We start from the raw sequence: 24,212 nt of genomic DNA, 5'->3' as shown, positions 1-24,212 counted from the left end.
TTACATTTTTGGGCATCTCATTTTGAATGTGTTGTGATGAAGTTGGCATGTTAAAAAAAAACGGGGGAGAAAAACGCCATATAATCAATTCATTTGACACATTTCGGGATAGTGTATTTAAACAATTGTTTGTCAAAAGCAAAGTGGTCCAGTTCCTGTTAATCCACCCCCTCTGCAATGTAAATAATGAGAGACATATGTGTTATGGAATTACCTCTGCAATCTTTTTTTCTGTTTTTAACCCCCACCCTCACCCATTCGTTTAAAAGAGGAAAAAAGCACTGGAACTCTGGTATACTTTAGTCTTGGATAATAAGTTGTGTGGTTTATTTGCGTTGGAGTCCGCACTGATGGATATGTCAATAAACATATCTTTATCATTCACTAGAGAGTATTTTCACTGGCGTTGACAATTATAACTTGCTTTTCTCGCACTGTATATACAACATACATTAAAAAATCTGACCTCTACATAATACATAATTCACTATGTTTATATTTATTTGAAAACAATATTAGGATTTTTGAAATAACGGATCGTTTTAATGTTTTAAAGATGATATTGTCACCCAAAAATGAAACTTTTGGAAAACAAAATGGTAATAGTAGCTTATTTTTTTAAGTTGGTGTCTATTAAAGAAAAAGTCGTGCATCTTTGAGGCAGTAAACTAGCCTATGTACAAAGTCTGTCACGTGGGCCAAATGCGGCCCGTGGTCCTTTTTCATCCGGTTCACAGCCTCCTTCATAAAATCAATCGCATCTGTCCCGCATGTGTAATTAAGACATTGGGCAGTAGCGCCGTTACCTGTGCTAAGTGCTACCATCTAGGGGCTCAATTAGAAACAGCACATTAGTATATGAGTACTGTGAGTACTGTAATTGACAATTTTCTAAAATGGTGACAACTAATGAGGAAAGTTGACTGGAGGGCCAACGGTTCAAGAATGGGTAACATTTGATCATTTCTTCACTATACGTAACAACTGTCTGTGCGGCCTGGTAGTCGAGTGGTTAGCACAGTGGCTTCCCAGTGCAGAGGTCGTAAGTTCATGTGGAGTTTGCATGTTCTCCCCGGCCCGTGAGGGTTTTTTCCGGGTCCTCCGGTTTCCTCCCACGTTCCCAAAACATGCATGGATTGAACACTCTAAAGTCAAAGTCAGCTTTATTGTCAAATATGCTAATATGCATGACATACAGCACAGATGAAATTAATGTCCTCTCGGACCCAGCGTGCAAGACATGCAAGGCACTTATAACGTGGCTAAAAAGACATACAATTGACAACAGACAATACATGTAATTTCTGTATGTAAAGTGAGGTAGTGACGTAAATTGTCCGAATGTGTGAGTGTGAATGGTTGTTTGTCTCTGTGTGCTCTGCGATTTGGCTGGAAACCAATTCAGGGTGTCCCCCGCCTGGTGCCCGAAGACGGCGAGGATAGTAACCCTCCACCCCGCTGCGACCCTAATGAGTATTATAATGGGTAATGGATGTGTCTGCCTCATTTGTAAAGAGACAGTGGACGTTTTTAGAGTTCAATGTAAGTTATTTAAATTAACTGCTGTTATATGTGAAGAATGTCTGCCAAGGTTGCCCCCTCTACATTTTTAGCACATCAAATCTGGCCCCCTTTGCAAAAAGTTTGGACACAAAATGCATGTGGCATTATCAAAAGAAATGTCTGTTGTCTCATCTCGAGGTTATGCACTTTCATAATACAGAGACGTGCTGTATTTTCTTTTGTACGGAAGAGGATTAGGGCCATTGAAGAAAAAAATAAGGTTGGCAAGATTCTGACTATTATCAGAATTCTGACTTTAATGTCCGAATTCTGACTTCATTCTGTGAGTGAGATTGTGACTTTAAAGTGATAATTTTTTCTTCAGTCTTAGAAATTTGACTTTAAAGTGAAAATTCTCACTTTATTCTCAGAATTCTGACTTTAAAGTGAGCTGAGAATAATTTCAGAATGTTCACTTTCAAGTCAAAATTCTAAGAACAAAGTCAGAATTCTTTTTTAAAGTAAGAATTCTGAGTATAAAGTCAGAATCTCGCCAACCTTATTTTTTTCTTCAGTGGCCCTAATCATCTTCCGTACTTTCGCAAAGGGCTTCAATGTCGAGGGAAAAAAGCTGCTTACAAGTGGCATTCAATATTTTGTTAAAACTACAGCGGTGTATCTTTTAGACCAGGGGTGTCAAAGTCATTTTTTGCCGCGGGCCACATTGTAGTTATGGTTTCCTCTCGAGGGCCGTGATGAATTTGGGGAACCCATTAGAATGTTTAATTCCCTTCAAATATTACATATAGAGCACACCGCAAATTAATGAATATAACTTGCTTTTCTCGCACTGTATATACAACATACATTAAAAAATCTGACCTCTACATAATACATAATTCACTATGTTTATATTTATTTGAAAACAATATTAGGATTTTTGAAATAACGGATCGTTTTAATGTTTTAAAGATGATATTGTCACCCAAAAATGAAACTTTTGGAAAACAAAATGGTAATAGTAGCTTATTTTTTTAAGTTGGTGTCTATTAAAGAAAAAGTCGTGCATCTTTGAGGCAGTAAACTAGCCTATGTACAAAGTCTGTCACGTGGGCCAAATGCGGCCCGTGGTCCTTTTTCATCCGGTTCACAGCCTCCTTCATAAAATCAATCGCATCTGTCCCGCATGTGTAATTAAGACATTGGGCAGTAGCGCCGTTACCTGTGCTAAGTGCTACCATCTAGGGGCTCAATTAGAAACAGCACATTAGTATATGAGTACTGTGAGTACTGTAATTGACAATTTTCTAAAATGGTGACAACTAATGAGGAAAGTTGACTGGAGGGCCAACGGTTCAAGAATGGGTAACATTTGATCATTTCTTCACTATACGTAACAACTGTCTGTGCGGCCTGGTAGTCGAGTGGTTAGCACAGTGGCTTCCCAGTGCAGAGGTCGTAAGTTCATGTGGAGTTTGCATGTTCTCCCCGGCCCGTGAGGGTTTTTTCCGGGTCCTCCGGTTTCCTCCCACGTTCCCAAAACATGCATGGATTGAACACTCTAAAGTCAAAGTCAGCTTTATTGTCAAATATGCTAATATGCATGACATACAGCACAGATGAAATTAATGTCCTCTCGGACCCAGCGTGCAAGACATGCAAGGCACTTATAACGTGGCTAAAAAGACATACAATTGACAACAGACAATACATGTAATTTCTGTATGTAAAGTGAGGTAGTGACGTAAATTGTCCGAATGTGTGAGTGTGAATGGTTGTTTGTCTCTGTGTGCTCTGCGATTTGGCTGGAAACCAATTCAGGGTGTCCCCCGCCTGGTGCCCGAAGACGGCGAGGATAGTAACCCTCCACCCCGCTGCGACCCTAATGAGTATTATAATGGGTAATGGATGTGTCTGCCTCATTTGTAAAGAGACAGTGGACGTTTTTAGAGTTCAATGTAAGTTATTTAAATTAACTGCTGTTATATGTGAAGAATGTCTGCCAAGGTTGCCCCCTCTACATTTTTAGCACATCAAATCTGGCCCCCTTTGCAAAAAGTTTGGACACAAAATGCATGTGGCATTATCAAAAGAAATGTCTGTTGTCTCATCTCGAGGTTATGCACTTTCATAATACAGAGACGTGCTGTATTTTCTTTTGTACGGAAGAGGATTAGGGCCATTGAAGAAAAAAATAAGGTTGGCAAGATTCTGACTATTATCAGAATTCTGACTTTAATGTCCGAATTCTGACTTCATTCTGTGAGTGAGATTGTGACTTTAAAGTGATAATTTTTTCTTCAGTCTTAGAAATTTGACTTTAAAGTGAAAATTCTCACTTTATTCTCAGAATTCTGACTTTAAAGTGAGCTGAGAATAATTTCAGAATGTTCACTTTCAAGTCAAAATTCTAAGAACAAAGTCAGAATTCTTTTTTAAAGTAAGAATTCTGAGTATAAAGTCAGAATCTCGCCAACCTTATTTTTTTCTTCAGTGGCCCTAATCATCTTCCGTACTTTCGCAAAGGGCTTCAATGTCGAGGGAAAAAAGCTGCTTACAAGTGGCATTCAATATTTTGTTAAAACTACAGCGGTGTATCTTTTAGACCAGGGGTGTCAAAGTCATTTTTTGCCGCGGGCCACATTGTAGTTATGGTTTCCTCTCGAGGGCCGTGATGAATTTGGGGAACCCATTAGAATGTTTAATTCCCTTCAAATATTACATATAGAGCACACCGCAAATTAATGAATAACTCGTTTTCAAGTCTGAAGTCAAGAATAATGACTTTTATTGTGGTTGACATCCAAAAATATGAAATGTTGGCTCACATTTTAGCAATCATCATGGAATCTAACAAGTTTGATTTGCTTTCGCGGGCTGAAAAAAATGATGTGGCGGGCCGGATTTGGCCCGCGGGCCTTGACTTTGACACCTGTGTTTTAGACAGTGTTCTGGATTTGAGGGGGCGTTGCCTTTTTACAGTAATTTCAAGGGGAAAGTGTCATTCGTTTTAGAAGAAACATGTATTTTCGACAACATATCAAGATGAATTGAGTTAAAGTCACTATTTTTTTCATGGTTGAAATGGCGTATTTGATGATATGGCCTACGTCAGGAAAAAGGCAGTGGTGTGGTTTTTAAATATATTTTTATGTTTTGGTCAGGGAAAAAAAACATATTTCAGCAATTATGACGTTTTGGAGTTGAAAATGACTTTTCCAGCAATGACATAGTTTTTGAAAAACATAGATTATTGTCGCTAGACTTGACTTTAGTTTGTAATTCAAATTGTTCGAAGTATTTTTTAGATGCAGAATGACGCCCGAGGCATGGCGAGTGGAAACCAGAGCTCATCGATAATTTCCCATGTTGCAGCGTCATTCTACTTGAATGAAGTTCAGACTGCGCTTAACTATAAGCCAAGTCAACTCATTGGCATCCCGGCGGACTGAAAAGAGGACGAAAACAACAATTTGGGACTTTGCAGCTTGCCAAGCATGCCGGTGTTTTCAGGTACGTACTCGTCGTGAGTACGAATTGTGAAATAAAGGCAAATTTAAAACAAATGCTCAGGCTTGAGCACTTCATTTAATTTAGCCTGTTAGCTCGGCTAGCTTCATGTGTGGTGAGCGTGCTAACTGCTACAGATTGTCTTCTACACTTTGGGGCATTAACATTGAACTCACACTCAAAGCCACTATGGTAAACGATGTATTTGACTAAGAATTAGCAAATACATGTGTGATGTTTGATGTTAAGTGCCGAGCTCACGAGCTGGCTACTTAGGGCAACGAGCTTGTTCTTGCTAACTCGGCTGGTTGAGCTAAACAGTTGAGCTAAACACTTTATTCCCACTTTTAGCATATTCGTGAGAAATCATTCTTGAATATGTGCTGTTTCGTGGGATCCTAAAAAGCATGCATTTAAATGTTCCTGACTCAAACTGGGCGGCACGCAAGTGCGAGTCGGGATGCTAACAAAGACAGCCGGGCCATCAGTTCATACATCGAGCTCATCATTTTAGGTTATGATGCTAACAATTGCAAAGTGTCTTGATTTCATAAATGGGGCACATTGATCGTTTCAGTGTCAAAATAAGCAACACGAATAGAAGTACGACCTGTCACACACACTATCTTAACATGTCAAAAAAACAGCCCCTCTTGCCGCCCTCCCAGACAGGTACTGACTCCTCACCTTTTTCGTGCTGGGACATTCACTAGTCGAGCGTCACCGCTTCTCAGTCTGTATGTGCTCTATCATTCACGGAGACTCAATTTCAACACTGGCAGTTTTTTTTTCTCAATGCACGTGCATGATTTAGTTCAATTAATGAATAATAATACGTGTTTTAACATAAGGCCATTTAGTTAAGCCTCTGTGTAAATATGATCATCACTGTGGCTGCCATTGCCTTTTTATTAAGCGTCTTCATCATTATGAAGCTCATAGAGTTGCTCATTCAGTAACCACAAGGGTACACAAGCCAGTGTCTTATTGTGCTGGCCCCAAGCCTGGATAAATGCAGAGGGTTGTGTTGGGAAGGGCATCCGACATAAAAGCATGGCCATAACAAACATGCAAATCAAACCTCTGAAGATGGAGGATACTGATTCGCTGTGGCGACCCCTGAAGGGAAAAGCCGAAAGGAAAAGAAGACTGTGTCATTGAATATTGTCTTGTGGAGCATACAGAGCTGCTGCTGATACAACATTGCTTTGTGAATAATTGACACTGTTTGAAAAAGTATAGATGTAGTATAGAAAGTATAGATGGCGACAAGTGTAGATGGCAACAAAGCCCTTTAAAAACGGTGGATCATAAAGTATCGACACTGTGCATTCTCAGGTATTGAATCATCAGCCCACAGTGCATAAACATGAGAAACAAAAATTATTCAACAAAAGTATTGAGTCCTCTCGATGGTTTTAGCCAGGTTAAATAATACACTTGCACAAAAAAGTCTGCGTGCTAGAACTGTGTGTAAACAATTATATTAAGTCATGAAAGCAATATTTTTATGGACAAAAGAGAGAAAATTGGTTGATGAGTCGTTATTAAGGAAAAGGTGTTGTGTTTTGCGAGTGAAGTGGTGTATGTTCAACAAAACTATTTCAACGTGGGGAAACATATTTTGATGTAATAAGCATATTTTCTATGAATTGGGGGTATAGGATATACATGCCATTTTAAAAGGAAATTTGTATTTTCAATCAAATGTGATTTTTTTTTTTAAATATTGCCCCGCACCCCCAAACATTTTTATTTAATGGTGGGGGAAGATTATTTTCTAAGCAATAGTCGTGCTCTTTCACTATTATTTTTAAAAGCAAAAAGGTGGCAATCAGAAAGGCTGTATGTCTTTTTTCCCCTCTCCAATTCTTCCATGTACCTGTCACACACTTCTGTCACATGTCACCAACTGCCTTCCCATACATGGGGCTGACTCTTGTAAACTTTATTTCCCACTGTATGTATCATACTTCGCTGGAGGACTACAACCGCACATTTTGTGTTCCTTCGTCATTCATCTGAGACCACTTTCCCTTTCTCACACAGTCAATGTGAAATGGGGCAAAGAGAAGTTTGACGCTGTGGAGCTGAACACCGAAGAGCCTCCCATGGTATTCAAGGCTCAGCTTTTTGCTCTAACGGGAGTGCAGCCGGACCGACAGAAGGTGATGGTGAAGGGGGGCACGCTCAAGGTAAAGCACATTGGCATCTGAAACTTTGTTAAAAGACGAGGCGACTAATTTCACTGATTCCAGATCACAATTGGAACTTTAACCATTCATTCATTTTCGTAACCACTCATACTTCACACAGGTCGCCGGGGTGCTGGAGCCTATCCCAGCTGCATTCGGGCAGTAGGCGGGGGATACCCTGCACCGGTAGCCAGCCGAGCAGAGCACACACACACAAACAAACAAACATTCCCACTGACACTCATACCTAGAGTCAATTTGTAGTGTTCAATCAGCCTGCCACACATGTTTTGGGACTGTGGGAGGAAATCGGAGGCCCCGGGAGAACATGCAAACTACACATAAGGAGGCTTGAGCTAGGGCTGAACCCACGACATCCGCACTGTGAGGTTGACGTGATAGACCACTAGCCGACCTAGTCACTGTAAATCCAGCATTAGTGCTTTGTATATTGTGTTTCTTGTTCTTGGAACAGTTGCCGAGGCTGCCTCATCCTTTGGAAAAAGCAAAAAGATGAAGCAACATGTGCATACTCTACTTTCCGTATTTTAAGTCCCACTTTTTCCCCATAGTTTGACCAGGGGCGGCATTTATACTCTAGAGATTTGTGTGTGAAATGAACACGTTATAATAATTTTTCATGTTATTTTCACAATGAACCGCAAGAGGGTGCTCTAGGCCTTCGTTGATACTTTCCAAATTGGAAGTAATTAATAGAAACAACTGACAATGACTGACATAAGCGACGTCGTGGAAGAGGAAGCAAAGCGTCTTCTGTGGAATTCCTTAAAAGTAACAGAGGAAGAAGAGGTGATGGGATTTTGTGATTTTTGGAGTGACACTCGTGGTTTGCCAAACTTCTTTATGCTCTGGTTATTTAAATAATTCTTAATATTGACAGGTTGGTTCTTGGTGTATTTTTTTTAATACATTTCCCCCAAAATGTGACTCATACTGCAGTGTGACATGTATTTTTTCCCTCTTTATTATTCATTTTATAGGTGGTGTGACTTTTACCCAGGACCGAATTCTAGTCCAGGAAATCTGGTTATTACAATTTTGATTGATGTTGCTAGTTCCAACTCGTTTTTGTGCCAGCTGATTTTGGTAAAATGTCAGCTCGCACAACATTGGGGACAGGGATGCTCCATTCACTTGTACAAGGTGACCCAAAAGGATGCACACCCATGAAAATGTCAATTGTGGCTTTGATTAAAAGGCAATTTATTTCAAATTACAACCACATGTTATTCAGTTTATGGAAGACCATTCACCAGAGTTTCAGCTACAGTATTTCTGTCAATTTTAGTCAATTTATGGCTTTGCCAAGATGTGTTTCAAATGTCCACCATTTCGTTGAAAGCAAGCCTGTACTCGCCTGACAAAGTTGTCAATCACTTTTACACACTCCTCTTTCAGGAGGCTGACCCAAAAAGATGCGTCGGACTGAAACTCTGGTGAATGGTCTTCCACAAACTGAATAATGTGTGGTTGTATTTTGAAATAAATAGCTTTTGAATCAAAGCCACAAATGACGTTTTCATGGGTACGCATCTTTTTGGGTCACCCTGTACTTAGATCTCTGATGAATTCATTGTGGTTGCCCAGCCAAATATGAATCCACGCTTCTGCTCCATTTCAGGATGACGAGTGGGGGAACATCAAGTTGAAAAATGTGAGTGTTCAACGCTTTAAATGAGAATGCAATAAGTTGAGTGTGAGACAGCGATACAAACATCTCAATGCGATGCATGTTTAGGGAATGACTCTGTTGATGATGGGATCAGCGGAAGCTCTACCCGAGGAGCCTGCGGTTAGGCCCATGTTTGTGGAAGACATGACTGATGAGCAGCTGGCCTCAGCTGTGAGTATGACACTTAACTTTGGCCAGCCAAGCTATTAGAAAATTATTAAAGTTTGTCTCGTGTTGGATTAATTCATCTCATTCAATCATTTGACTTTTGGAATTCCTGTGATAAATCCAACAGTTTTGCATGTAATTAAAGGACAACCGACACCTCGGGACAAGTTGCGTCCATAATTTGTAAAATCACTTCAAATGATTTCTACGGAGCCTATTTTACAAAGATTCCACCGCACATAGCTATGTTTTACGTTTTAAGACTCGCGCTGAATATTCAGGAAGTCTTGTTTTCGAGTTGATGACGATGCCTGACGTGACGTCACATTCGGAACGCCCTTGACCGACAAAGCGACACCCAATGCATTTTGGGCACTTTTTTTGTCTGAAAACACAGTGTTGATGGCGAAATTAAAAGGAAAACTACATAAATAACGCAATGGTGAATCGTTGTGTGTCGCACCAAGACTACCAATTGCGGTAAAACGCATAAATAAGGTGTTGAGTTGACACAAATTCCCAGCAGACAAATCAGCCCAAGGCTTAGAAGATTAGAAAGTAGAAAATTATGTTCTATGGGGACCTGGGAACGGATTATTCTCATTCTCATGGTTTCCTGTGGGAAATATTTTTTTGGGATAAACACTTTTCGCCTACACACTCTGTCTAAGAACCAATTAAGTTCGTAAGCCAAGGTATCACTGTACGTCCTAAAGTATGATTTACATGCAACATATATCCATCAATATCAACCTATCAAATGAAAACCTGGACATACTGAGTGTATGAAGTCATCCGAGTAAGTTTGCGATTCCTCTTCAGATGGACGTTCCCTGTGGACTTACCAACCTGGGCAACACCTGTTACATGAACGCCACTGTGCAGTGTCTGCGATCTGTGCCTGAGCTCAAGAGTGCGCTCCGAAAGTCAGTTTGTGAATGCATAGCTGGCTCTGGCTGGAATTCACTGGATGACAAGTGTCTCCCTCTGCAGGTATACCGGCGCGCTGCGATCCTCGGGGCCCAATGCGTCATCACAGTACATCACAGCAGGTAGGAAAGGAAATGGGTGGCACTTCAGCCATGCGTTCATTTGCACCAGCGTCTGCCCTCATCGGGTTCACTGGGAGTTAGCCGTAGCCTAGCGTACCCCAGTCGACTGGTCGGCAATAAATTGTGGAGAGTAAGCAACCCATGTATGGACAATTTTGTGTTTTTGAATGAAACAAACCTGCACATTTTTGGAAACTGGAGTACTCTGAAGAAAGTTCACACAAGCACACACCAAGCAAAAGTTCACACAAGCACGCCCCAGGCATGTGTAGATTTGAACCCAGATACCCAGACTACTCCGAGACTACTCCTTTGAACGCCTCGTGCTGAACCACCTAAAGAACATCACCGGACCTCTGCTAGATCCTCTTCAGTTTGCCTACCGGGCAAACAGGTCTGTGGAGGATGCAGTCAACATCGGACTGCACCACATCCTCGACCACCTTGACAACACAGGAACCTACGCAAGGATCCTGTTTGTGGACTACAGCTCTGTGTTCAATACCATCATCCCAGAACTCCTTATCCCCGAACTTCTCCAGCTTGGTGCGTCCCCCACGATCTGCCAGTGGACCCTCAGCTTCCTGACAGGTCAGACTGGGAAATATATCATCCACAACACGAAACACGAGCACTGGAGCCCCGCAGGGATGCGTCCTCTCTCCATTGCTCTTCTCTCTCTACACGAACGACTGCACCTCAACGCACCCAGCTGTCAAATTCATAAAGTTCGCAGACGACACCACAGTCATCGGTCTCATCAAAGACGGCGACGAGTCTGCGTACCGACAACAAGTGGAGCAGCTGGAGCTCTGGTGCAGCCGTCACAACCTGGAGCTGAACACGCTGAAGACAGTTGAGATGATCGTTGACTTCAGGAAACATCCATCACCACAGCTACCCCTCACACTATCCAACTGCGTGGTGTCAACCGTTGAGACCTTCAAGTTCCTAGGAATCACAGTCTCCCAGGACATGAAGTGGGAGGTCAACACCAACTCTATTCTGAAAAAGGCCCAACAGAGAATGTACTTCCTGAGGCTGCTAAAGAAGCATGGTCTGCCACAGGAGGTGCTGCAACATTTCTACACGGCTGTCATCGAATCCATCCTGTGTTCTTCCATCACCGTTTGGTTCGGGGCCGCCACAAAAATGGACAGAATCCGACTTCAACGGACGGTTAGGACGGCGGAAAAAATCATTGGCACCGCCCTACCCACTCTCGAGGACTTGCACACTGCAAGAATCCAAACTAGGGCGCGGAAAATCCTACTGGACCCTCCGCACCCTGCCCACCACCTTTTCCAGCTACTCCCCTCAGGCAGGCGCTACCGATCCATGCGCACCAAATCCAGCAAACAAACAGCTTCTTCCCCCAAGCCATTAACTCTTTGAACTCTTTGAACTCTTCAACAGTAGCCAAAATGGAACTGTATAGTGCCACTTAGCAGTTTTTTTGACGACGATACTAGTGCAGCGTGTTCTACCGGAAACAAATTTCTTGTGTGTTCTACATACTTGGCAATAAAGATGATTCTGATCGATGAGAACTTTATAAATCGGCAGACAAAATCAACTCTGAGAACATGAACTCAAGAGGGCAAAAAATGCTGAACATGCATGTCATGATGCTAAAAGAAATGTTAAATAATTTTGTGTGTTCTGGATTTTGGATGGGAGAAAGGTGCACATTTCTCCCCATCCAAAACAGTAGAGTTGGGCGACCACTAATTGATTTAGACTGATTGAGAAGGTGATTGCAACCACCTGGGAATGGCCAATTGCCGCTGGGACCTGATTGGCCAGAAGCTCAGGTGAAGCACCTTTAAAGCCAGCCTGAGCCAGTCTCTTGGAGGAGGAAGAAGAGGGACAAAGGACAACCTGGAGAGCAGTGTTACCTGGGGCCTGCCGAAAACTGATATCAACTTCAAATAAAGAAAACTCACAATACCCTTCCTGCATCTGGCTGAGTGAACTTTTATCCTCTTTCCACCTGCTTGCTGTATCGCCGCACGACAATTGGTGGCAGTGGTGGATGCTTCGGATGTTGGTCTCGGCGCAGTTCTGGTACAGGGCAGTGCTGGAGAAGAGAGACCCATCCTGTTCCTGAGTAGGAAACTCTATGAGAGGGAGAAGAAATACTCCACAATTGGTGGTAGTGGTGGGATGGTTTCACCCTGCATGAAGAAGGTGGGATCGTTACGCCTTGCTGAAGTGGAAAAGATAAGAGGAAGCCGAGAGGAAGAAGGTGGGACGAGTAAGAAGTTGTGTAGCACGGGCCAACCAAACTGGACTGAAGAGTTCTGAAGGGGATCAAGGAAACCAGAAGCTTGAGTTGCCCCAAGAAGATGCCGTTCTTCTTTTCCATGAGGCGTCTGACAGTTGCCAAGCCAAGGATGGAACTGAGCAGAGTGAGATGGAACCAGTGGTGAAGCCTAAGACTCAGACAAGAGGTGATGTTGATTGAACAGATCTAGAGATCAGATGCACCCAACAAGTAAGAATGGACATTTGACAGTCGATCTAGTTAACATTATCCTCCTCTGGGACCGCAGCCCCAGGGCGCTGACTCTCGAACATCCAGGCCAACGAACCTTCCTCCCGCACAAGAAACTCCCAAGTTGGGTTACCTAACATGCCCAACCTCCACAGTTTCATCATCTAAGACAAGCTGCAATTCCCATGGTTTCTGAACCCAGAATTCCAGAAAGAAGCGGAAGATGCAGAACGTCAGAAGCTGGAAGAGGATCTCCAGCGAGAATAACGGCAAGAATTTATCAGGGAGAGATTGGCACCCTGGACAGAAGGTGTTAATATTGTTGCATATGGGATCAAGTAAGCTACTGGCAAAGTGGCAGGGCCCATACGCTGTGACTAGGAGAATAGGACCTGTCACATATGACTTTCTCTGCCCTGACAACAAATGTTATTGCTGATTATTTGACAAGAATGTCTGAACTCTGAGGAGAGGGGGTGAATGATGTCATGATGCTAAAAGAAATGTTAAATAATTTTGTGTGTTCTGGATTTTGGATGGGAGAAAGGTGCACATTTCTCCCCATCCAAAACAGTAGAGTTGGGCGACCACTAATTGATTTAGACTGATTGAGAAGGTGATTGCAACCACCTGGGAATGGCCAATTGCCGCTGGGACCTGATTGGCCAGAAGCTCAGGTGAAGCACCTTTAAAGCCAGCCTGAGCCAGTCTCTTGGAGGAGGAAGAAGAGGGACAAAGGACAACCTGGAGAGCAGTGTTACCTGGGGCCTGCCGAAAACTGATATCAACTTCAAATAAAGAAAACTCACAATACCCTTCCTGCATCTGGCTGAGTGAACTTTTATCCTCTTTCCACCTGCTTGCTGTATCGCCACACGACAATGCACTTAAAAGGATAAATGACCATCATCTCTGGTAGTATAGGCTACACGAGTATTCCAATAAATGTGACCAGTAGCAGTAATTGTAGCACAACTTTAGATGTGGGATTGAGCGCCTTAACGTGTTTGTTGCTGTGGAATGAGGATCATTGACAAGTATGTTCAAGCGTATACAGAGCTGCAGCTACATTGATTAGTGCAGTAATGCTGTTTCAGTGCGGTGTGCAAAACGCCACTGTCGATTTGAGCTACTGAGAGGAAAGAAGTTGTTTCAAAGTCTCTGTTCTTTTGGGTGGATGTGGATCCATGGATGGCACGATGTGGAGTGTCCAGAAGGATTTTTCGTGCTCCTCTTGGTTCTTGGGGTATGCAAGTCCTCAAGAGTGAGTGAACACAATGACAAAAAAGAGACCTTTCTTTCTGATGCTGGTGACAGCTTGCTGATGTGTCAAACTGCAACACTCTTGCGTAAAGTCCTCTCAAGAAGGATTTTGTCAATATTGGCCTCCATGAACACACAATACCTTAATTTGGGGCTGGCATTGTCCCGGTATTAATGTAGTGTGTTTCATGTATGGCTGCGATGCACTTGATGACCAATTAGCGTTGTACGCCATTTGTGCCCTCCACATTGTTGCTTCAAAGGGATTTTTCACAAGAGATGAGATGACTTTGACCTCCCATTTGTGTCCTCAGCTCTGCGTGACTTATACGAGACCATGGACAAGACATCGTCGAGCCTACCTCCTATCATCCTTCTGCAGTTCCTCCACATGGCCTTCCCACAGTTTGCCGAGAAGGGAGATCAGGGACAATATCTCCAGCAGGTTGAAAAAATGCACTGACTCAAACGGCAACTTCATAATAATAATACATTTCAATTATAAGCCCCTTTCAAAACTCAGTCACTTTACAATCAGTTTTTTGTGTGTGAGCAGCGGCAACCACACGCGCCAGTGTTCACTCAACTGTCAAATAGACAGAAAGCTAGCTAGCTAGAGCTAATAGATTGCTAAAAGATTGATAGCTAGAACTGGAGCTAATAGATAGCTAATACCTAACTCGCTACAGCTAGTAGTGATTATGCCATATTGACATTTTAGAACATTTTTAAAAAATTAAGAAAATTGGCATCTTAGAAAATTTTAACAAATTTTGAAAATCCACCTTTTAGAATTTTTTTTTAACTGTGTTAAAATGTTGAAAAATAAAAATCGCCATTTCAAAAAAAAAAAAAATTAGAAAATTGGCGTTTTCGAAATTATTATTTTTTTGGGGGGGAATCCACATTTTAGAACATTTAAAAAATGTAGAAATGTCAATTTCTCTACTGCCAGACTAATAAAGGTAAATCCAACCCAAGGCGCACCGGCGAATAAGGTGCAGGGACATCTTATGAGGAAAATCAGGGCTTTTGAGTGTGCCTTATACCAGTGTTTGAAATAGCGGAGGCCCGGGGTGTACAACTTTTATGTCGGGCATACAACTTTCAAAACGTCTCAGCCCAGGTGGCCGACTTCTTCAAGAAAAAACACTTTGTTTTTCAAATAAAATGTTTGTTTCATTCAATCAAGCAAAAGCTACAAGCCAACCGCTACAAGCGACGTGGACTCCTCTTTCTTAGCGGCTTTCAAAACTCTCGTACACTTTTCAGTCAAGGTGTAGTCTGCAGCACGAAACAGGCTTCTGATTGCCTGCCGGTGCCGAGTATGCAAATTGTACCGGCAGCCAATCAGAAGCCTGTTTCGTGCTTCGGACTACACCGTGACTGAAAAGTGTGCTTGAAAGTTTTGAAAGCCGTTTAGAAAGAGGAGTCCACGTGGCTTTAGTAAGCAGAGAATGCAATGCAAACATTGCATGGTGCGCATGACGAACAACAGCAACTGAAGCAAAATCTTCAGCAAGGGATATTTACCATAAATTAAGCAAGGGGGCATATGTGGTAGGTACTTCCTTAATTTAATCCTTTATACTTCGCAACACTGTTTTTTTTTTGTTTTTTGCGATTAGTCATCTTATTGTGTTTCATGTTGTGAAAAATGGGGCACGCAAGTTTATGGCCGGGCAAACAACTCTGAAAAGTTGCCTGCCTGGGTGTCCGCTAACTTTTTGTCATGAGTTTCAGACACTGCTTCTACACCGGAAAATCCGGTACTTATACTTGTGGTGTGTGTGCGTGTCGCACATCTCACTCTCGTAAATTCCTTTCTTCGCTCACTTCAGGATGCTAACGAATGCTGGCTACAGATGATGAGAGTTCTTCAGCAGAAGCTAGAGCCAATAGAGCCAGAGACTCCCATGGAGGTGAAATGGGCACACGTGTGAAGCATTGTTGGAACAGAATGTGATTTAACAATTCATTTTATTCTTAGACTGACGCTGAGGGAGGAGCTGCCTCTGCTTCCCCAAAGAAGAACTTCATTGACCAATATTTTGGCGTCGAGTTTGAAACGACGTATCCTTTATTCACTTTGGATATCGACATACCATCCTTTCCAAGGATTTTTTTCCCCCTTAAGTCTTGTTCAGCATGAAATGCACCGAGTCAGAGGAGGAGGAACCAATCAAGGGTAAAGAAAGTCAGCTCCAACTCAGCTGCTTCATCAACCAGGATGTCAAGTATCTTGCGACAGGACTGAGGCTGGTATGTACATGATGCGGCCCACCGCGGTGTCTGTTCACCACACAGCAAATGTGGAATTGTGAGTAATTCAGCCATTTGGGCAGAATGAAAAGGAGCCACACTGGAGTGATTTGATGGGTGGGCTTTTGTATGGCTGCATGGCTTGGCTACACTCCAATGTCACCTAACTGCCGTTGCGTATGTCCACAGAGACTTCAGGAAGAAATCACCAAAATGTCGACCAGCTTGGACAGAAATGCTCTCTACATCAAATCTGTAAGCAACCACAACATTTGGGCCACTCTAATGACAATGTGGACATTGACTTCTTCATAAACACCTCTCGCTCTTCCTTCTACTTCAGCCAATCCTTTTGGCTCCTCGTCTGCCTCCTTTTGTTCTATGCCTCATTGTCCTTTTCCTCTTCTTCTCTTCAGCTTTGCCCTCCTTTTTTTCTTCCTTCTCATCATCTTCACCTTCTGGCTGTTCTTTTTGCTTCACATTCACCACCCGCTTTTTCTTTTTCCTTCTCCATATCAATCTTCTTTGTCCAGTTATTGTTTTCCCCCTTGCAGGGATCCCAGACGTCCACTATTTAGCGGAATTCTGCTATGTTTTCCGGAAAAGTGATATTTTCTATTTTCATATAAAAATTATTTTATTTCCGTACACAAGCGCTAAAACATTTGTTTTGAAGGGTGATAGGATGCTCAGAATACATACTGCTTGAGTTGGCATGCTTTCGTGTGTTTTGCTCGATGTCGGTTCCTTCCGTTGACAATCGGGATCGCTCGGGAGTAAAATACCACCAGACTGTGCGCGATCAAACGAGAAAACAAATATGGCAGCTCCCTTCCCATGCTTTTCGCCAGTAAACTTGCGCAAAACATTGTCACATTTTTGGTACTTGTATGTTTAATGTGTTAAAAGTGTAGACAGTGTAGGTTAGATTTACAGTGATACCTTGGCTTACGAACTTTTTGGTTTACGAACGTTAAATTCACGAGCATTTAATCTTGGCATACAAACTATTTTTTGGGATACACACGGAGCGCAACAATGAGATATGTGTCATTCATGAACGAGCCCTTTCTCCAAACAAGGAAATGGCAGCCGACTTTTTTTTATCCTCCGTTCCCCACCCCCAGTCTTCCAGCCGCACGTGATTGGTCAAGAACGCAGCTGTGAGGGGGGTGGGTTTACAGAAACACAGAGCTGCAAACATTAAATAGATGGGCAGATGAGAGAGAGAGAGAGAAAATGGATAGAAAACCGTGACATTTGAACTCATTTCAACTTTGATACTCACTCAGTGTAGGCTGAGTGTAGACTGCAAGGTTAAAATATTCCATCAATCAAGCTCCACAAATAACCCACACAAGCCATCTGTACACTTGATGCAAAAAGCTGTCAACCCAGCTAAACAGAACACAATTGGTGAGGAACTAGGTAAAATTATAATTGCAGAAAATTATTTAAGTTCACTGGGATATCGTCAAGAGGCAACCTGGAAGTTCGTCATCCATTGATGATTTCAAGGCTAGCCACGGATGGTTCGAGAACTTTAAGCATCGTACAGGGATTCATAGTGTCATTCGTTATGGTGAGGCAGCCACTTCTGACGATAAAGCTGCCAAAGCTTACAAGAAATCATTCCTCAAGATGGTGAAAGAAGAAGGCTACGTTCCTCATCAAGTTTTTAATGATGAAACCGGCCACTCCATATACACTACAGTTTATTTCTTTAATTACAATACCATAGCACATTTATTATACATAAAATAAGGTATAATGTGTAGTTTTAAGGCTTAAAAAAATAGAAAGTAGAAAATTATGTTTTATGGGGACCTGGGAACGGATTATTCTCATTTTAATGGCTTCCTATGGGAAAATAATATTTGGGATACACACTTTTCGCCTTACACACTCTGTCTGGGAACCAATTAAGTTCGTAAGCCAAGGTATCACTATATGGATTTTGTTTTGATGTAAAGCTTACATGCACGTGTTCCTTGTGACTGCTCGCTCGGGAGAGCACACAACTTTTCACATTGTAAAGATGTCGTGGAAGAGAGATATCCTACACTACAGTGATAGTGGAACTGTGACGTCTCTGAATGGAGGGATAAAGAATTTGTGAAATCGGGCATGGTTAGAAAACCAAGTCGATGCCCGCTTTCAGATTTCATATTCAAACATTCAAATCCGGCCGGGGAAACGCCTTTGCAGTCTTTGCGATGGAAAATTGAGCAACTATGGTGGCAACGGTTGGTTGTCACTCAAACAGCATTGTGAGGGAAGCAAACATACAGAAAAAAAGATTGAGAAAGCAGAATTACAAACTACCTGCTGAGTCATTCAAATTTATAAGTTCTTATTCTAATTAAGGAAATTATGATAGTGATTGTTTATTACTATTGACCTGTAGTATGCCATGATTTTAAATGACACAATTTTTGTTTCCTAACTGACATCAAAAAAATGTTTTATAGCATCTAAAATACCCAAAACACGGAGGATATTTTAGTCAAATGCAAAACACCAATAAAAACGACTTAGTGTCCCAAAACTACTTCAAAATGATCTGAGAAAGTTTCAGTTTCAGAAGGTCCCGCCCCCTTGCTCGTGACGTCACGCCAGGATGTCTTGCCTTGCTCTAGAATTAAAACAATGGCTTCAGATTTGGAGAAGATGCTTTCCTGTTACTCATCCAGTTGTGAATATGATTCAAATAGTTCTGAAGCGGAACGCATAATGTTTGCAATGGATTAAAGAAGTCCTTCCGTCTCATTTTGAGGCGTCTGGACTCCAATGCAGCGCCCAGAAAATGGACAAGATGGCGCCCAAGCTCAGTTGGAAATGGGATGATTTGCCTTCTGGGAATTTGTGTCAACTAGTATCAAATAGTAGTCTTGATGCAACACACAACCATTCACCATTGCGCTATTTATGTGTTTTCCTTCTAATTTTGCCATCAACACAGTAAAACACGAAGTTTTCAGACCAAACAAAGTACCCAAGATGCATTGTGTGTCGCTTTCTCGGTCAGGGAATCGTCAGGAATCGTCACCAACTCCAAAACAAGACTTCCTGAATATTCAGCGCGAGTCTTAAAACGTAAAATATAGCTATATGCCGTGGAATCTTTGTAAAATACGCTCAGTAGAAGTCATTTGAAGGGATTTTACAAATTATGGAGGTGTCGGTTGTCCTTTAATTATGATTTATACTACTAAACTATAAACTAACTTGAATAAGACCTGATGGGGAATCACCAACATTGGTGAAAAAGCTCTATCAACATAATAAATTGTATTTGTAGAATTATGTAGCATATATTTAATATGCAATCTTGCATTCATAAATTCATGGCCCCCTTGAACCCCGGCTGATCTGTTTCATATTCCTCTATTTTAGTTTCCCTTGGCTGGGATCCCTGCTCTTGCTCTTTTTATTCTTGTCAACCTTTTCATATTATCCTTTTTACCTCTTGCCAATCCTGCTGTGATGGAAATATTCTACTTGTTTCCTATGTGTTTGTTGCATGTAAAAAAAATGGAACACTTCTGACAAAAATGTTTGACCTTTTTGGTGCCCTTTTTTTGCCTGGCACATTTTCGTGCTTTTATTCATTAATTCATCTCAATTGGAGGAAGCCAAATTGCCTACTTTATAAAGAAGCAAGTTACGATGGCATTTTATGCAGTATGCATTTAAATAAAAAAAATCTGAAATTCAGGACTAAGTTACTTTGTCTTGGTCAGGTTTTTAAAAAAAAAAAAAGTATCATTCAAATTAAAAATCTGGATCACGCTCTCTTTGTCCTCTTGTCCTTGTCCTCAGTCAAAGTTGAGTCGCCTTCCCGCCTACCTAACGGTACAGATGGTTCGTTTCTACTACAAGGAGAAAGAGTCTGTGAACGCCAAAGTGTTGAAGGTGGCTCATGACCACAAGCGGTCGCTCGCCTCTTTAACCGTGCATCCGTTTTTCTGACGCTGCCTTTGCTACTCTCAGGACGTGAAGTTTCCCCTGATGCTTGACGTGTACGAGCTTTGCACGGCAGAGGTGCAGGAAAGCATGCTGGCCACCAGGTCAAAGTTCAAAGAGGTGGAGGACAAGAAGCTTGAGAAGCAACAACAGAAGGTAGAATCGTGACAGTCCGCTTTAAAGGACAACCGACACCATTTTTTTGTTTCCTAACTGACATCAGAAAAAAACGTTTTATAGCATCTAAAATACCCAAAACGCACAGGCTGATATTTTTAGTCAAATGCAAAACACCAATAAAAATGACTTAAAGTGTCCCAAAAGTGCCACAAAATGAGCTCTGAACTGGGGATCTTCAGAAAATCCCGCCCCCAGTTCGTGACATCACGCCAAGTCGTCCTGCCTTGCTCAAGAAACAAAACAATGGGCTCACGAAGTTCAGATTCGGAGAAGATGCTTTCTTGTTACTCATCCAATTATGAATATGATTCAAATAGTTGTGAAAAGGAAAGCATAAATGTTTGCAATCGATTAAAAGAGTCCTCCCATATCAATTCGAGTCGTCAATGACAGCAATGCCGTGTCCCAGAAAATGCACAATATGGCGCCCATGCTCCGTTGGAAATGGGCTGATTTGTCTGCTGGGAATTTGTCAACTAGTATCAAATGGTAGTCTTGGTGCAACCCACAACGATTCACCATCGCGTTATTTGTGTTTTCCTTCTTATTTCGCAATCAACACGAAGTTTTCAGACCAAACAAAGTACCTCAAAATGCATTGTGTGTCGCTTTCTCGGTCAGGGGCGTCAGGGGCGACGACCTTGGGGATCGTCATCAACTCGAAAACAAGACTTCCTGAGTCTTCAGTGCGAGTTTTAAAATATAGCTATATGCCGTGGAATCTTTGTAAGATACGCTCAGTAGAAGTCATTTGATGTGATTTTTACAAATTATGGACACAACTTGTCCGGAGGCGTTGGTTGTCCTTTAAACGACAAACGACGTCACTTTTTTGTTTCTTAACTGACATCAGAAAAATGTTTTATAGCATCTAAAATACCCAAAACACGCAGTATGATATTTTTAGTCAAATGCAAAACACCAATAAAAATGACTTAGTGTCCAAAATCTGCAAAAAATTGAGCTGCGAATTGGGCATTTTCAGAAAGTCCCGCCCCTAGTTCGTGACGTCACGCCAAGACGTCTTGCATTGCTGGAGAATCAAAACAATGGCTTCATATTCGGAGAATATGCTTTCTTGTTACACATCCAGTTATGAATATGATTCAAATAGTTCTGAAGAGGAAAGCATACATGTTTGCAATCGATTAAAGAATTTATTCCATGCCATTTTGAGGCAACATTGGGGGGAAATGGATCACCAGAAAAGAGGCACAAAATGGCGACCTCCTGTGGCCCCCTCCTTTTTCACAGGCTGATAAATTCCTTATATGGATATACCTCCTCAGGTGGCTTTTGGGTGCAACACAAGGGTTTCAGACCAAACCGTACAGCAAAATACACTGATGTGATGTAAGGACGCTACAATGCGTCTTTTTTACGGTCAGGGGGCGGTCCTTTAGTGACGTCACGTACGGACTTGTCACCAACTCAAAAACAAGACTTCCTGCATATTCAGCGCAAGTCTTAAAACGTAAAATATAGCTATGTGAAGTGGAATCTTTGTAAAATACGCTCAGTAGAAGTCATTTGAAGCGATTTTACAAATTATGGACACAACTTGTCCGGAGACGTCAGTTGTCCTTTAAGTGCGGATTGACTTTTGATCATATGGGATTTAATATATCGCTTTGTTATAGCCCAAACAGGAGACCAAGAAAGACATTTCGGACAAGGAGGTGAAATATGAGCCCTTCTCGTTTTCTCATGGTGAGTAGTGACATGGTTGATCGTCTTTCTCTCCAAATTAGCCTCACATTCATCGGGTTTGCTAGGCAACCTGTTCGCAGTGTACCCGACAGCTGCCCCGAAACATCTTGGATAGGCCCTTGCACATGCACCACCCTTGTGTGAATAAAGCAGTTTGAATAACTGAGCCATATACTGCATTTGTATGTTTTTATTGTTTCTTTTTTTAAAATCCACTAATTCTCATAAGGGTTGTGGACATGCTGGATCCTATCACAGCGGTCTTAGGACAATGGGCGAGGTACACACTGAACCGGTTGCCAGCCAATCAAAGGGAACACCAAAATGAAAAAGCCTTCACACTCACATCAACCAACCAACCAACCAACCAACCATGCATGCATTTTTTTTTTTTTTGCAATATGGGAAGAAACCGGAGAAAACTCACACAGGCACGGGGAGAAAATGCCAACTCCACAAAGGCCAGAATTGAGCCCTGCACCTCCTCACCGTGAGGCCGATGTGTTAACCACTTGTCCCAGTGCCACCCATATATTTTTACCAACCAACATATTTTGCTGAAAACTTGTAACATACATCAAAAATATTAATGGCAGTAGAATATTTAAAATGCGATCATGTTTTGTTTACAGATGTGGGTTCCAACAATAGTGGGTACTATGACCTGCAGGCGGTGCTGACGCATCAAGGCCGCTCCAGCTCGTCGGGGCACTACGTGGGCTGGGTCAAGAGGAAAGAAGGTAGGGTTGCAACATTCACATTGAAAACAAAAATAATGACATCACTGGAGCAAATATTGCATTGCAACTGCCATACTTTCTCCTCTGTGAAGGAATAAGAAACCAAAAGAGACCTGCTCACCCTTCAAAGACAGGGGACAAACAGAATATGAAATGCAGCGACATAGACAGATTTTGGCAGACAAAACAATGAAACAATGAGGGGTCTGTCATCAAATAGCTGCTGGAACCACGCACAGTCTTAGTTGGGTCGATTGACTACGTTAGAGACTTTTAATGTATTTTTGTATTGCTCTCCAGTCACGCAGTCGTCAAAGAATTGCAGCAGCTTTTTTTGCACAACACATAATGCCTATCTATTTTTCCCCACTTTCTTTTAATTTGCCATAAAATAACAAAAAAGAAGCTGAATTTAAAAAACCAAATAGGTGTCTCATGAAAAATTGTCAAACTCGTAATCCTGGTGTCTTATCTGCATTTTATTGCCTTGTGATTTTGTATCTTATCATCTATGCATTTCCCTTTGCATCTCTGCAGATGAGTGGGTGAAGTTCGACGATGACAAAGTGAGCGTGGTGTCACCAGAGGACATCTTGCGGCTGTCTGGTGGAGGTGACTGGCACATCGCGTATGTTCTACTCTATGGTCCGCGGAGACTGGAGATACTTGAGGAAGCAGACAAGGAGGAACATTAACGTTCTTGTGTGGGACAGAGGGCACCTTCCTTCAAATTTGACCCCCCGCCCCCACTCTCTCAAAAAAATGCACTGTCTGCAGAAGCCGTGCAATAAAACGTGTATTTACTTAATGGATCACCTCAATTTTTTCCCTTTAGGTGTTAAAATTTCAATCATGATGAGCTTCAAAGGACTGGATGAAAATGCGAGGCTGTTAATGTTTTATAAGTGTCATCTGGTTTTTAAGGTACAACAGTTTGCACTCACTTGGCTTTCATTCCTCTTCTTTTACACAGCAGGGGTGGGAAACTGACACTTACGCATCCCCCCCAAAAATGTTCTCTGTGCAGTATTTGCTGATTTTTGATGTGGTTGGGACAGCAAATATCCTGTTTTGCTCAAAGACACTTGTTTTTGTCATCAGACCAATGCCACGTCGAATATTGAACTACTCTTCTGTGCCATTTTAGTCCCAAGGAATTATGTTGGAATTATGGGAGGAGCTTCATTGAGTTGTCAAATAAAAATGTGTGAATGCGGGAGGAAATCTTGAGTATTTTGACAACTGCATTCAGGCCAGATTCAAACACAGAATCAATAACCTCAAACAGCTTGCCCACAAATGCAGTTTCGGGGAAGTGTAAAATGGTTTGAGTATATTTTCATAAACGCCCTGAGGAGAGCTTGAGGTAAATGCAACCTTGCTGAAAAAAGGTCCCCACCGCTGCTTGAGAAAACATCGGCCGAATGCTCACTTCTGACAGTCAAGATTAATTGAACTGTTGGGCGTTTCAAG

General features: G+C 42.0%; 1 protein-coding gene across 1 annotated transcript; it reads left to right on the top strand.

The window, feature by feature from the left end:
• The first annotated feature begins 4,858 nt into the window (after nucleotides 1-4,858).
• On the top strand, nucleotides 4,859-23,888 carry usp14 (ubiquitin specific peptidase 14 (tRNA-guanine transglycosylase)). Its single transcript, XM_089008022.1, has 16 exons — nucleotides 4,859-5,016; nucleotides 7,063-7,208; nucleotides 8,851-8,883; nucleotides 8,968-9,072; nucleotides 9,892-9,995; nucleotides 10,063-10,121; nucleotides 14,196-14,326; nucleotides 15,723-15,803; nucleotides 15,872-15,954; nucleotides 16,029-16,143; nucleotides 16,333-16,398; nucleotides 19,966-20,058; nucleotides 20,137-20,265; nucleotides 21,930-21,999; nucleotides 22,632-22,739; nucleotides 23,277-23,888. Exons 1-16 carry the CDS (start codon nucleotides 5,001-5,003, stop codon nucleotides 23,432-23,434), a joined length of 1,497 nt encoding a protein of 498 aa, XP_088864148.1. The 5' UTR covers nucleotides 4,859-5,000; the 3' UTR covers nucleotides 23,435-23,888.
• Nucleotides 23,889-24,212: the final 324 nt, after the last annotated feature.

This window comes from Hippocampus bargibanti, linkage group LG11, assembly GCF_051943395.1.
Source record: "Hippocampus bargibanti isolate YZ-2025 linkage group LG11, ASM5194339v1, whole genome shotgun sequence".
NCBI classification, from domain to species: domain Eukaryota; kingdom Metazoa; phylum Chordata; class Actinopteri; order Syngnathiformes; family Syngnathidae; genus Hippocampus; species Hippocampus bargibanti.
Note: the sequence above shows the minus strand (reverse complement) of the source record. Positions and strands in the feature narration are given on the sequence as shown.